At 44.3% G+C, this 14,992-nt stretch overlaps 1 protein-coding gene across 5 annotated transcripts in view; it reads left to right on the top strand.

Moving 5' to 3' along the window:
• The first annotated feature begins 253 nt into the window (after window positions 1-253).
• Window positions 254-14,992, top strand: part of TNRC6A (trinucleotide repeat containing adaptor 6A) — a 94,233-nt gene continuing 79,494 nt past the window's right edge. For 3 of the 5 annotated variants that reach the window (XM_036310452.1, XM_036310449.1, XM_036310447.1), the window contains exons 1-2: window positions 256-662; window positions 958-1,005. Coding sequence is in view for 1 of the 5 variants with exons in the window: in XM_036310447.1 (XP_036166340.1) it covers window positions 658-662; window positions 958-1,005 (53 nt within the window). In the remaining 4 variants the exon portion in view is untranslated. Of the gene's footprint in view, window positions 663-957; window positions 1,006-14,992 lie in introns of all 5 variants that reach the window. The other 2 variants (XM_036310450.1, XM_036310451.1) reach the window with 2 other exon arrangements.

Genomic DNA, 14,992 nt, shown 5'->3' with positions numbered 1-14,992 from the left:
GGCCGGGCCTCCCGCACGCGCCGGGCCGGCCGCGGCCTGCAGGGGTGGGACGCCGCCCGGACACGCGGCGCCCGGGGGTGCGCTCCCGGCCGGAGGCGGGCGCAGAGCTAAACAGCCGCTCAAGGTCAAACCTCCCCGCCGCTGCGCCAGCTCCTCGGGCTGCTGCAGGGGCAGAATGCGCGGTTTCGGAAATTTTTTTTTTTTTTTTGGCGTGATTCTGTGGGGGAGGGGCCGGCGCAGGAGAGGGAACGGGTGTCGCAGCGGAGGGGAGGCCTCCGTCACATCGCAGCGGCGCGGCGACGCCGTCGGGCTCGGGACCCCGGCCCCGCGCTGTGCGGGGCGCCCGGCCGGCGGCGGGAGGGACGCGCGGGGGGCAGCGCTCGCGCCCCGGCGGTTGCCACGGGCTTGGCCGGCGCGGGCCCAGTTGCTAGGCCGTCCATCTTGAGGCGGCTGGCGGGGCGCCCCGGAAGGGGTTGCGGAGCAGGGCATTCACTTCCGGCCTGGGGCCTGCGGCGGCGGTGGTAGCTGCGGCGGCGGCGGCGGGTCGGTGTAGAAAATGGCGCTGGCGCGGCTGCTCGGGCCTGTCCCCGCGGCGCTGCGCAGGGCTTGAGGCTCGCGGCCTCGCTCGCCCGCCCCACTCGCGCGTGCACTTTACACATGAGGTGAGCAGCGCTCGGCCTCCTCCGCCGGGGCAGCCGCGGGCGCTGCCGCAGGGCCCGCGACCGGAGGTGGCGGGGGGCCGGGCGCCCGAGCTGCGGGCCTGGGCGGGGGCGCGGGCTGCTCGGCGGCGGGCGCGGGCGGCCGCGGGGCCGGCGGGGGTCGCCGGCCGCCCCTGGGCGCCGAGGGCTGCAGCCCCGCGGCCGCCGGGCCCGCCCCTCCCCCACCGGCGCGCCGCCGCCTCTGCCGCAGCGGCCCCGCTTCAGGCGCGTCCCTCTCTCCCTCTTTCTTTCTTTGCAGAGAATTGGAAGCTAACGCGACCAAAGACGTGGAGAGGAGTCTCAGCAGGTGAGGCGCGCGCCGGCCGCCGCGAGCCCCGCTCTGCGCCTTTGGGGCCGCGGGTTCCCTGTGTCATTTCCCCGCTCGCAGGGCGCACACCGGGAGGGGGCCGCCGCGGGGCTGCGGGCTGCGGGCGCCGCGTCATGGCGCGTGTGGGCCTTGATGGGGGGCCGGCGAGGAGCAAGCCCCGTAAACTTGGCGAAGGCGTCCTCCCCTCGGAGCCTGGGATGAGGGACTTGTGCGTTAATGACCGTGGCGAGCGGTGCAGGCATTGTGTGACTCACGGCGGAGGCCGCCCCGAGGGCGTGCTGTCAAACTGTTTTGGCTTCCCCGTTATTACTTTGTAACTCAAAGTGTTGTCTTTATAGAAAGATACTATGTGTTCACTCCCCCCCCCCCGCCCCCCAACACTGTAGTCGGGAGGGTTCTGTTGCACCGGGAACGGTTTTGCCCTTGAACTTCACTGAGCAGAAACTGCGTTTTGTTTTCTTTGGACGCTACGGGTCGCGCCTCCGCTCATTCATAGGCTGGTAAATCCATTTAAAATATGTTCCTGAGACGTGGTTATCATTCTCTCCGGGCTTGAGTGCTTTTGCACTGGTAACTGAAATCATCACCACGGAGGGAGTGTGTTTTGTTTGTTTGTTTGTTTTTAAATGATGCTTTTATGGCATCAGGTTTATGGAATTGTTTACTTTTACTGAGCTGTAATTGCTTAAGCGTCAAAGCAGTCAGTGCCCCATGCGTAGCTCCTTTTCACTGTTCTGTCTTACCGACTTTTCCTTTCCTATTCGCTGCTTTCCTTTGCATCATTCGGGACGCTCAGGGAAACTTCTAGATTAACCTAATAAGTGAACAGCGTTGTTTTACTTGAACAGAATAAAATAACCTTCCTCCTGCCTCAGATCTTCGTGTAGTCTGTGCTTGATGATTGTAAGGTTTAGGTTTATGTTGACGTTAACACACGATGCCAATTGCCTGGCTGTTTTTTGCCATATAGAATCATTTCAGATGGCTGGTCTTTGGAGTTTTTGAGATAAGAATCTGTTAGAGTGATCATTCAAGATTCTGTTCAGTTGGTGAAGGGTGGGCGTCCCTGACTACCAAATAAGAGATTTTCTGTTACTTAAAATAATTATGGATCCATTTAAAGGAAATTAAGCCTGACATCGCTGACTTAACTGTTCTTGGACATTTAAATAAGTTTTGTTGTCAAAAGCTATTAAGGAAATGTTAAAGATACAAAACAGGTGGAGTTTTTAAGGTGGAATTTCAGCAGCAGGAAGGAGCTTGGAGTTGGGGTCTATTTCTCCCTCCATTTTTGCTTTGTCAGGTAACCATCAGTATAATTCCTGTAGAGGTTTTCTGGGACTTAATTAAAAAGTGGTCTCTACCGCAGAAACAGTTTTCATATGTGATTACAGTCAGTTAGCTAGAACTTGGATTCTCTGTATCAGCTAAGTATCGAGTTTGAATCCTAACTCTACCACTAAAATATGACCTTGACTCTTGGCAGTTCACTTAGCCTCTCTGTGCCTCATGTATAAAACGACAGGCGTGGGTCTGACAGTTGCTGAGGTCTGTAGGCCCTTGGGTTATATAAAAAGGAGTCGAGTGTTGTCCCTAGCCATGGAAAGCTTGTACAGTCTACCAGGAGGACTACAATAAGTCCATAAGTAAGTAATATAGGGTAGATGATGGTAGGGATCCAAACAGGACACCATCTCATTATGAATGAGCATCGTCAGTTGGTCAGAAGGGACCAAAAGGAAAATAGGAAGGAGGTTACAGGATAGTGTCCTCAGGACCATGAGAGGGGCACATTTCCTAGAGGGTGAAAGTGTTCTGTGGAGGGAGAGATGTGAGTAGGTGGGCAAATGCTTCCTTTCACCTTTAGCTCTTGCTTCCTTTTTCCCAAATAAAGAGCATTTATCTATCTTTACCTATTTGTGCCCTCCCCAGGAAGACCAGGCATTAGTCACTTAGTAGACATTTCTTGAGCATCTTCTACGTTCCAAATGCAAGACTAGGCCCTAGGGAGGAGAGGAATGAAAGTAGCTAAATTTATTGAATGCTTACATCTGCCTGGTACACTTTCCCAAGGACTTTAAATGGACTCATCTGATTCTTGGAACATTCTGTGAGGTAGGTGCTCTTATTATCCCTGTTTTATAGATGAAGACTTAGAGGCACAAAAAGGTTAAGTAACTTTCAGGGGGTCATGCTACTGGAAATTGGAGGAGCTGTCTGGCTTCAGACTGTATTGTCTCTGATTAGAGACATGCTTTTTCATCTTGAAATATTTGAATATCTTGGGGAGGCAGAAACCACAAATACATGCAGTTCTTCTAGATCAAAGTTTCTCCACCTGGGCACTGTTGATGTTTTGGATCAGATCATTTATATTTTGTAATGTCTGCTCTATGCATTGTAGACTGTTTAGTATCTGCCAGTAACACTCTCCATGCAATTGTGACTCTCAGAAATGTCTTCATGTACTGCCAGAACCCCCCCTTGGGGGAGGGGGTCAATTGTCCCAGTTGGAAACCACTGTTCTAGAGCTTTGCATTTTTTCTGAAGATAACCATGTTAATGTTAAATCTTTAAATGTTAAATTAATTTCCATTAATTTAAACATCTTTTAATACCATGGGAGTGTAAATCCCATTGTGTGGACCCCTGGCTTCTAGCATCTGAAATGTCAAATTCGTATTGCCAGAAACTCTCCTTTTCCTCTGCTAAGTTACAAGTTCTCAGGACCCTGTGCCAGGGAAACAAATCAATAAAATTGGCGCAAGAGATAATTTTAGTTTACCACCCTAGGTAAGCTATCTTTCTCCTCTGTTGGCCAGTAAAATTGTCTCTTTATGTTAGTATCATGGACACTGAAAAGAGGGAACTGTAACGATTAGGTGTAATGTCAGTGTCATTGGAACTGAGCTTTAAATAATGGAATCGATTTTGAAAAGCAGAGAAAAGGGCAGTGTAAGAACAGCAGGGGTAAAGGCATACAATCCAGAAAGTACAGGGAATTTTGAAATGGCAGTGAGTAGTTCAGTTGGCATAAAAATGTGGGGCAGATGGAGAGGTTCTTGAATATCAGATTGAGGAACTATTTTAACTAGTGATCTAGGCAAAAGGTGATGCAGACCTGAATTGAAGTGGTGATAGAAAAGGTGAGACAGAAAAGGTCACTGAGGAAGTGGGACCAGGGATGAGTTGTGAGAGGAGTCTAAGTGGCCCTTCATCCTGGGTGAATGGGAGAGTCACTCAGCCTCCGAACAGAATAGAGGTCAGAACAGAAATAGGAGTTTGGGGAAGGAAGATAAATAACATTTTCTAGTTATAAAAAAGTCTAACTCAACTGATTTAATTAAAAAAAACATTTTGGAGGCCAAAACCATGGAATTACTGAGTATTTAGAGCTGGACCATGACATTAAGTAGAGACCAGTCAGCATTCTGATCCCTTCATTTTACACAAGAGAAAGCTGTGGTTGAGACAGAGCCAATAACTAGTCAAGGTTCTATTCCCTTAACAAGTGACAGGCCTTTTGACTCCCACTGTCCCTACACCTGTGCAGTGTTGTATTCTACATTACACAGTAGAGAAAAGGATAGCTTTGGTTTCTGCTTTCTAAAAACGTTAGAACAATTTTTCTCTATATTTTGTGCCCATTCTAGTAAGGAATTTACCATAATGTAGGTCATATTGTCTAAAGCACAAGTGACATGCTTCAGGTTATGCTGTTTGTTTTTCTGAACCAACATTAAATACCATCATATAAGAGAAGTTGGTGACACTGTAGTACTGCGTGATGTAGCATCTAAACTGAGACATTTGTATTGGAGGTGCTTTTGCCTGCCTGGGACAAATGCTGAATAAGAAAAGATGAGGAACAACAGGCATAAACCAGGGCATTTGGTGTCCCTTAGGGAGCGTGGATCCTGCTCCTGCAATTCATCAACCTCTGTCTGGAAAAACAGTCATTTGATTTGGTTAAGTTTTTCTGCTGCTTTCTTGTGAAATGGTTTGTAGGCTAGCAAATTTATATTGATAGGTTTCTTTCTAGCTTATCCCAGCAGCTATATGGTAAGTCAGTTGATAGAATAAATGAATCACCAGCTAAGCTTATCTTTAAATGTGTAACAACCTTCTGGAAATTTAAATATAAATGTCATGAAAAAATCCGAGTGCTGTTCTGTAATCTCTTGTGAATTTTGGCATCTGACGTCAGTCTGCAAGTATGAGTTAAAGTCTTTTACAGTTGTGTTTATGACAGCCTCAAAAGTCTCGCCCATGATTGCAAAGACTAAAGTAGGTATGTGCTATATGCATTCTGCTCATACTGATTTATGATACATCTCTCACTCAAAATCGAAAAAATGTCCTCGCATTTACAATTTAAAAAATTTAACCCTAGGCAAAGAACCAAGAATGGTACAATGAACACCTGTACTGTGCCTCTATCTAGATTTACCAAGTATAATTATTTGCCAAATTAGTTTTTCGTGCCATGTCACCACTAAACAACTTTTATGTCTCAGAAACAAGGGCATTCTAGGTAACAACAAAAAAATTATCACCACGCACAAGGAAGTTAACTTTGTTACTGTCTATTGGGTCCATATTCAGATGTTCCCTGCTGTTCCAACAACAATAAATATGTTAAATATGAATTTAAGCCTCAATGCCTTAATCCGGGGTTGCATTTAGTTGCCTTGTCTGTAATTCCTTACATCAGGAGCAGTTCCTTGTCCTTTTCTTCCCCTTTCATGACTGACATTTTGGAATATCCAGACTAGTCCTGTTTGCAGGCTTCAGTTGGGATTTATCTGGTTGTTTCTGTGATTAGATTCAGTTAGACCTTTTTTGCAGGACTATCACATAGGTGACGTGTTGGTTCTCAGTGTATCACCTGCCACCCTCCCATACACACCATTTTAAAGTAAATTAACAGTTTACTTAGTATGTACTATGTTTACCTTATACTAACTCAGTTTCTTTTATTTTACAATGTGCTAGACAATTCATTTACTAGTAAACTAGTAATTTAAATTGCTGAAATTACAATAATTACAGATCTTTAAATTGATCAGTTGTAATGATTGAGGCCTTGTTGAAGGGTTATCCTGAAGGGAGCTCCCTTTTAGACATCAGAGTTGCCTGTTTTCAGCTTTCACCGGTGACAAACTTATAACCCTGGTAAAAGAACGAAACATAGAGCCTGGACTTGTGCTATGCATTCTTGAAAAGAATGCCCTATTGAAGTAGGGTGGCATTGTGCCACCAGAACAGGGCTTCTCATCCTGAATTCCAGAGAGACCAGATGGCAAAGGGTCATGGAGATTTTAAGATTCAAAAGAGAGAAAGTAACATTCTACTAAGGCATAGTTTTTATTTTCAAAACAAACATAAAACTAATATAGTTTAAGTTTCTTACTAAGGTAGTCTTATTTTTAAGTGATTTACATACTCTGTGAGTTGGCTGTGAAGCAGAACCCTAGCATTTCTACTCTTGTAACTAGGGAACAGCATTTTGAATTTTCAGCAGGACTATAGTATGTTATATGACGATGACTCAGCTGATTTCCCAGCTCTAATGGAATGCTCAAAACAAATTGAAACCTGGTTTTGGAATTTGTACTTTGAACCTTTGAGATATTTTCTGCAAACAGTGATTGATTGGATTTTGTATAATAAACAAGGTTAAATCAAGTCACTTGTTTGCTGTTCTTACTAGTGGTTTTAAGTCAGCTAACATTTATTAAGCAGCTTGCTGCAGTGATACTGAATACATTTATAATTTTGACATCTGTGTTTTGTTGACTTTGGGCCCTTCTTTTATTCTTTTGAAATTCCCCCTAAAACACAAATAGTGCTGGTGGTGCTTAAATGTGGTGGTGATTTGAAATGTATTTTTAAGCGTTACTTCACTCTCTGATAATTGGCCATACAAAGGGTGTTAGAGAAGTAGGTTTACTTAATATTCTATGTGTGATTCTCTGGGTGTAATGTAAGGCATATAAGCGAGACTCTTAACATGTCAGATAGAAAGGGACATAAAGTGTGCCTTCTCCACTCTGCTGCAGGTTAGTCATCCTCAAGCCACAGTTCTAAGCCTGGCACTTACTATTTCTTAGAAAGCTTTGCTTGCTCTCCTAGTGACTCTGGAATTTAAGTCCAAACTCTAGTCTGTGCTCAGCTATCTGTTTAGCTTTATGCCCTGTACCTCTTGTGCTATCCTCAACTCCTTTTTCTCTGAATGTTCCCTTCAGTTTCTCCCTCTTTTTTTATAACAACTTCATTGAGATAAAAATTAACCCTTTTAAATTATACAATTCAGTGATTTTTAGTATATTCAGAATTATGCAATTATCACAACTCCCTAATTTCAGAACATTTTAATCATCCCTCCTCCGACCCTGGAACAAAAAACCCTGTGCCCATTAGCATTCACTGCCCATTCACCCCTAACCCCAACGCCTGGCAACCACAGACCTATACTCTGTGTCTATGGATTTACCTACTGGGCATGTCATGTAAATGGAATCATACAATATGCGGCTTTCTGTGTCTTGCTTGTTTCACTTACCATGCTTTCAAAGTTCATCCATATTGTAGTGTGTTGTCAGTACTTCATCTGTGCCCATTTTTAAGTTTGGTTATATTTTTATTGAATTGTAAGAATTTACCTATTCTAAATATAAATCCTGTATTAGAAAAGTGATTTATAACTATTTTTTTTCCCATTATGTGGGTTGTCTTTTCACTTTTTCTTGATGTCCCTTGAAGCACAAAAGTTGGTACATCTAGTTTACCATCTTAACCATTTTTTGAGTGCACATTTCAGTGGTATCAAGCACATTCACAATGTTGTGCAGCTATCACCACCATACATCTCCACAGTCTTTCATCTTGCAAAATTCTCCCCTCCCCTCAACCCTTGGCAACCACTATTCTACTTTCTGTCTCTATAAATTTGTTCCACATACTGCATATAAGTGGAATCACAATGTTTGTCCTTTTGTGACTGGCTTATTTCACTTAGCACAATATCCTCAAGGCTCATCTACATTGTAGCACATCAGACAGTTGATTTGTGTGTGTTGATCCTGTATCCTGCATCTGTGCTGAACTCCTTTATTGTTCCAATAGAGTGTGCGTGTTCCTTAGAACTTTCTGTATATACTAGAGTCCTGGTGCGTGAAATTCCTGCAAGGGGGGGGGGGGTGTCCCTCAGCCCAGCCCAGCCCACCCTCTCACAGGAGCCCACAGGGGATGTCCAAATGACAGCTTAGGCCCACTCCCCATGGGGCAGTTGGACGTCCTTAGGGCTCCCGCTCCTGCCGCTGAGCTCACCAGCCATGAGCCTGGCTCAGGGCTTCTGGCTGAGCTGCGCTCCCCCTGTGGGAGTGCACTGACCACCAGGGGGCAGCTCCTGCATTGAGCGTCTGCCCCCCTGGTGGTCAGTGCACGTCATAGCAGCTGGTCGTTACACTGTTTGGTCAATTTGCATATTAGCCTTTTATTATATAGGATGGTCCTGTCATTTATGAATAGAGATAGTTTTCTAATTTCCTTTCCGATCTTGGCGCCCTTTGTTTATTTTCCTTGCCTAATTTTCTGACTAGAAGCTACATATAGTACAGTGTTGAATGGAAGTGGCTAAAGCAGACATCTTTGTCTTATTTCTAATTTAGAGGAGAAGCACTTGGTCTTAAAAATAAGTATGATGTGAGCTGTGAGCTTTGGGTACATGCCCTTTGTTAAGAAAGTATCCCTCTAGCCCTGGCATGTTTTTCTTTTTGTATTTTTAGTTGAGAAATACTTGATGTCTAACTTAGTATAAGTTTAAGGTGTACAACGTGGTGATGTGATATATTTAAGTAGTCCAATATAATTGCCACCAAATCATTAGCTAACACTTCTAGCATGTCACATAGTTTTTGTGTGGTGAGAACATTAAAAACCTAGTCTTTTTGCAACTTTGAAATATATACTATAGTATTGTCTATAATCACTATTCTGTGTATTAGCTCTCCAGAACTTATTCCTCTTCTACTTCTAAGTTGTAAGTCAATTCCCTCACCTCCTGGTAACCACCTGTTTCTGTAAGTTCATTTTTTATATATCTCACATATAAGTGATATCATACAGTATTTGTTTTTCTCTGTCTGGCTTACTTAGCATAATGCTCTCAAGGTCCATCCATTTTACCGCAAATGGCAGAATTTCCTTTGTTCTCATGATAAAATAGTATTACATTGTGTGTGTATGTGTGTGTATCACATCTTCTTCATCCATTGACACACAGGTTATTTCCATATGTTGGCAATCATGAATAATGCTGCAATAAACATGGGAGTGCAGATATCTTTTTTGTTGTTTTTTTTTTAATCCTCACCCAAGGATATTTTCTCCCCACTGATTTTTAGAGAGGGAGGAAGAGAGGAAGAGGGAGAGGGAGAGAGAGAGAAGCATCCTTGTGAGAGAGCCACATTAATTGGTGCCTCCTGCATGCCCCCTGGTTGGCTGGGGATGGAATCTGCAAACCTAGGTATGTGCCCTTCACTGGGAACCCGAGACCCTTTGGTGCAAGGGAGTAGGAGTGGGGTGTGGGGGAGTGGAGCTCTAACTATTGGGCAATACAGGCCAGCACTGCAGATATCTTTTTGATATTCTGTTTTTATTTCCTTTGGATATATATCCAGTAGTAGGTTTGCTGGGTCATTGGTAGTTGTCTCTAAAAATGTTTGAGGACTGTTCATACTGTTTTCCATAGTAGGTGAGCCAATTTACATTCCCACCAACAGTGCACACGGGTTCCCTTTTTTTCCCCATGTCCTCTTGAACACTTCTGACCTTGTCGTCTTCTTGATGAGAGCAGTTTTAAGAAGTGGCGGTTCTATTTTCTACTGTATGCTCTTCCTTCTTTGGTTGCAACCTTAGCCTGGTGTACTGTTTTGTATTTGGTGTCTTGTAGTTAACATTTAGTGTACGCTGCCCTAGCTGGTTTGGCTCAATGGATAGAGCATCGGTCTGCCAACTGAAAGGTCCCAGGTTCAATTCTGGTCAAGGGCACATGCCCAGGTTGTGGGCTCGATCTCTAGTGGGGGACTTGCAGGAGGCAGCCGATCCATGATTCTCTCTCATCATGGATGTTTCTATCTCTCTCTCCCTCTTCCTTCCTTTCTGAAATCAATAAAAATATATTTTTTTAAAAAAAACATTTAGTGTACGCTTATTATTTGCATCTGTTAAGCACTTGGTCTGCGTTACCTAATTTAATCTTTACAACAATCCTTTGGCCCTAACTGGTTTGGCTCAGCAGATAGAGCGTTGGCCTGTGGACTCAAGGGTCCCAGGTTCGATTCCGGTCAAGGGCATGTACCTTGGTTGCGGGCACATCCCCAGTGGGGAGTGTGCAGGGAGCAGCTGATCAATGTTTCTCTCTCATCGATGTTTCTAACTCTCTATCCCTCTCCCTTCCTCTCTGTAAAAAATTGCTGGGGTCCAACCCCAGCAGGTCCAGGGGTCCCCAAAGGTATGGACGGAGTCAGCGAAGAAGGAATGACATGGAGACAGCGTTCAGTTGATCAGCAGCCTAGCCAGGATCTCCAACCAAGTTCTGGTCTGGATCTCCAGCGAAGTTCTGGTCAGGATCTCCAGCCAGGTTCTGTGTCCATGTTCTCTTGCTAGGTTCTCCAGCCAGGTTCTGTAGCCATGTTCCCTCACTAGGTTCTCCAGCCAGGTTCTGTCCAGGTTCTCCAGCCAGGTTCAGTCACCAGGTTCTAGTCAGGTTCTCTTGCCATGTTCTATCCAGGTTCTATAGCCAGGTTATGTCTCTAGGTTGTCCCTGTTCGGGCGCCAGATGCTGGGGTCCAACCCCAGCAAGTCCAGGGGTCCCCAAAGGTGTGGACGGAGTCGGCAAAGAAGGAATGACACAGAGACAGCGTTCAGTTGATCAGCAGCCTATCCAGGATCTCTAGCCAAGTTCTGGTAAGGATCTCCAGCGAAGTTCTGGTTAGGATCTCCAGCCAGGTTCTGTGTCCATGTTCTCTTGCTAGGTTCTCCAGCCAGGTTCTCCAGGTTCTCCAGCCAGGTTCTGTAGCCATGTTCCCTCGCTAGGTTCTGTCCAGGTTCTCCAGCCAGGTTTGGTCACCAGGTTCTGTAGCTAGGTTCTTCAGCCAGGTTCTGTCTAGGTTCTCCAACCAAGTTCTGTAGCCAGATTCTGTCCAAGATCTTTTGCCATGTTCTGTCTCGAGCAAAGTTCTTCTGTCTCTAGGTTCTGTGTAGGTTCTGTCTTCTAAGTTTTGTCTTCTAAATTCTGTCTCTTGCTGTCTTGTTACATCTGTATTTATACCAGTTGATTCAATCCTATCAATCTCTATTACAAAGGTTAGGGCGTTTCTTATCTCCATTCCAGGGAGTAAAGATTATGTAGCTTAAGCATGATTGTTCATAGTTAAAGTGATTAATTACCCACCTGGCACTTAGTTGAGGGGTTTTATTCCCTCCCTAACTTCAGGGGAAAATCCCTACCTGGGGAAACAACCTTTCTCAGAGAGGAGACCTTGGTTAAAACACATAGTGCCAAGAAGGTGAGCAAACATATTAAGAACAGTATGCCATATATGCCAGGTCCTTTGAAACAGCAAGGATGGACCGGCTCCCGGCAAAAAAATCAATAAAATATATTTTTTAAAAAAAACAAATAAAAAAAAAAAACCCTTTGAGGGAGATACAGTTTGAGACCGCTCATAAATGAGGAGATGATGACTGTAGAGAAAATAAACAACTTACTAACACAGCAGGCTGTGGAGTTGCGAGTTAAGCCCACTTCTCTCTGTCCTTGGAGCCAGAGCTCTGACTGCATGCTATGCTAAAGGGAAATGCTTGTTTTTAAATAGTACATTGGACTTACACTGGTCCTTAAAGAAGTAGAATGTGGGTGGAAGAGTGAAGAGTGTATGTTCAGTGGTGGTGATGGGGCTAGAGAGTTAGTAAAAGCAAAGAAGCAGGAATTCGCATTTATTGGAGTGCTCAGTGCTGGGGAGCACAATACAAGTAGAACTGGTTTTTGTTCCCAGAGCTGCAATTAGTCTTATTTGGAAGAGTGAGATTAACATCTGAAATAATTAGAAAATGAGCATTGTTTAATTAGAGGTCAAGGGTGAGGTTTGTATCAGTTGGAAAGTAACTAGTAATTAAGATAAACCTCAAAGAGGAATAGAATCTAGGAGGGTAATTTAGCAAACCGGATTTTGGGTCAGCCTTACCACTGCCTTGTACCATATAACTTACTTAGCCTTTCTGATTCTTAGTTTCTTTAAGTGTCAAATGGGAATAATATCAGTACTATGTTTCAGAGTTGTGGGTTCAAAATGGGTAATATTTCAGAGCATTTTGTACACTATAGAATGCTTCTGTTATTATGGGAGTAATTTCTAATCTCACCAACTGTCCTCAACCTGAGCTTTTTATTTTAAAATAGTTTCAGACTTAGAGAAATTTTGTAAGAATAGAGCAAAGAATTCCTGACTATCCTTCACCTCTATTCCTCAACTGTTAACACTTAACCACATCTGCTTTTTCATTCTCTCATTAGAAAGATTTTTTAAAATTGATTTTTAGAGAGGGGGAGGGAGAAGGATAGAGACACAGAAAACATCGATCCATTGGTTCCCCCCTACATTGAGCCAAAACTGAGTCACACCGGCCAGGCTATTCTTGTACATTTTGCCTATTAAAATTAGTAAATAAAAGTGGTATAGCATTATAGCTTTAATTTGCCTTGATTAGAAAGAAAACCTAGCAAGTTAACTTAAAAATTGAATTAGGTTTATACTAACAAGCGCAAGTTCGGTTCAATATCAGAAAATCTATTGTTACAATCCTATATAATAAAAGCCTAATATGCTAAGTGTCCAGTTGTCCGTTCAACCAATCAAAGTATAATATGCTAATGATATGCTAAGGACACTCAGCCGTGCGCTGTGGTGTGCACTGACCACCAAGGGGGCAGACAGTCGACTGGTTGATCAGTCGCTATGAGATGCACTGACCACCAGAGGGAAGATGCTCCTACCGGTAGTTTAGCTTGCTGCTGGGGTCCAGCCAATCTGGACTGAGCAAGACGGGCCAGACCCACCCTGGAGCTCTCCCACAGTCCTTCCCCGGCTGGCCAACCTCCCGCATCCCTCCCCGACCCTGATCGTACACTGGTGGGGTTCCTCAGCCTGTCCTGCACCCTCTCAATCCGGGACCCCTCTGGGGATGTTGGAGAGCTGGTTTCGGCTCGATCCTGCAGGCCAGGCTGAGGGACCAGGTCTCTAGTTAATTATATCAGCAATCAAAAGTCAAAAACCACATGACCACTATGATTAATACAGTGAGATCTCCCTTCCTTTGGTACCTAATCCACCTCTTTGCCTCTGCTCCCTCTGCCACAATCACTATGAATACATATCCTTTCTTTTTACACGAATGGTAGTGTACTGTGTACTTTGTCATGTGCCTTGCATTTTTCCTGATGAGTTTTTTTTTAGAAGGACGTTTTTGCTCATTTCTGTTAGCTTTCTAGATACCTTCTATTTCGTTTAAAAATGAACTATTGAATTCCTCAAATGTGCGACCTCACAGCTTAGCCTATTCACTATTTGGGGTCTAGTTGTTTTTCCCACACCACTCCCCCACAAACATTCACAAAATAAAAGTACTGGAATTGCTGTGTTAAAGACTACCAGTGCCTGCTCCCTCTTGTCAAAACCAGTGGCTGTTCAGTCTTTGTCTTTGATTTCTTTGCTGTTCTTGCCCCTGATCACACCCCGCCATGCCTCTTGGAACTTGAATACTTTGTGTTTCCTCAGTACATTCCATTGTGTGTTCTTGTAAAGGTGGAAGGAAATAAGAAAAGGATTGTGGAGGTGCAGTCTGGGGAAGATCATTTAATGCATCTAAAGGAAATGAACTTGTTCTCTGTGGCTCCTGAAAAGAGTGAATACTTTGCTTGGGAGGGGAAAGGAAGACCATGGCATTTTTTTATATTTAATTTTTTATTGTTGACACTATTGCAGATGCCCCTGATCCCACCCCACTTTTGCCAAACTGTCCCCCCTATACTCACCACACTGTCATCTTTGTCCATGGGGTATGCAAATACTTTAGCTAAACCATTCACCTTCCTTTATCTAGTCCGCAACCCCCCTTCCCTCTGACATTTGTCAGTCTGTTCCATGTATCCATGCTGGTTCTATCTTGTTCGTCAGTTTCTTTTGTTCATTAGATTCCACATATTAATGGGATCATATGGGATTTTTCTTTCTCTGACTGGCTTATTTAGCTTAGCACAGTACTCTCCAGGTCCCTCCATGCTGTCAAAAGGTAAGAAGAGAAGTTTCTTCTCTTTTACAACCATGTAGTATTCCATTGTGTAAGTGTATCATAGCTTTCTTGTTGTTGTTGATCTTCCCTTGAGGATATTTTTCCATTTTGAGGGATGGAGGGAGGAAAGGAAACTGGTAGCCTCCTGCATGCACTCTGGCCAGGGATGGAGAGTGAACCCACAACCCAAGTACGTGCCCTTGACCAGGAATCAAACCCTCTACCCTTCAATGTGTGGACTCATGCTTCAGACACTGGGCAGTACTGGCCAGGGCTACCACAGCTTTTTTATCCATTCATCTGATGGGGACTTGGGCTGTTTCCAGATCATGGATATTGTAAATAATGCTGCTATGAACATAGAGGTGCATATGTTCTTTCGGATTGGTGTTTGAGGATCCTTAGGATATGTACCCAAGAGTGGGATCACTGGTTCAAAAGACAGTTCCATTTTTAACTCCATACCATTTTCCACAGTGGCTGCACCAGTCTGCATTCCCACCAGCAGTGCACTAGTGTTCCCTTTTCTCCACATCCCCGCTAGCACTTGTTGACTTATTGATAGTAGCCATTCTGACAGGTGTGAGGTGATACCTCATTGTAGTTTTAA

This window comes from Myotis myotis, unplaced genomic scaffold, assembly GCF_014108235.1.
Source record: "Myotis myotis isolate mMyoMyo1 unplaced genomic scaffold, mMyoMyo1.p scaffold_m19_p_5, whole genome shotgun sequence".
Taxonomy (NCBI): Eukaryota; Metazoa; Chordata; class Mammalia; order Chiroptera; family Vespertilionidae; genus Myotis; species Myotis myotis.
The sequence above is the reverse complement of the archived record's forward strand: the minus strand, read 5'-3'. Positions and strand labels throughout refer to the sequence as shown.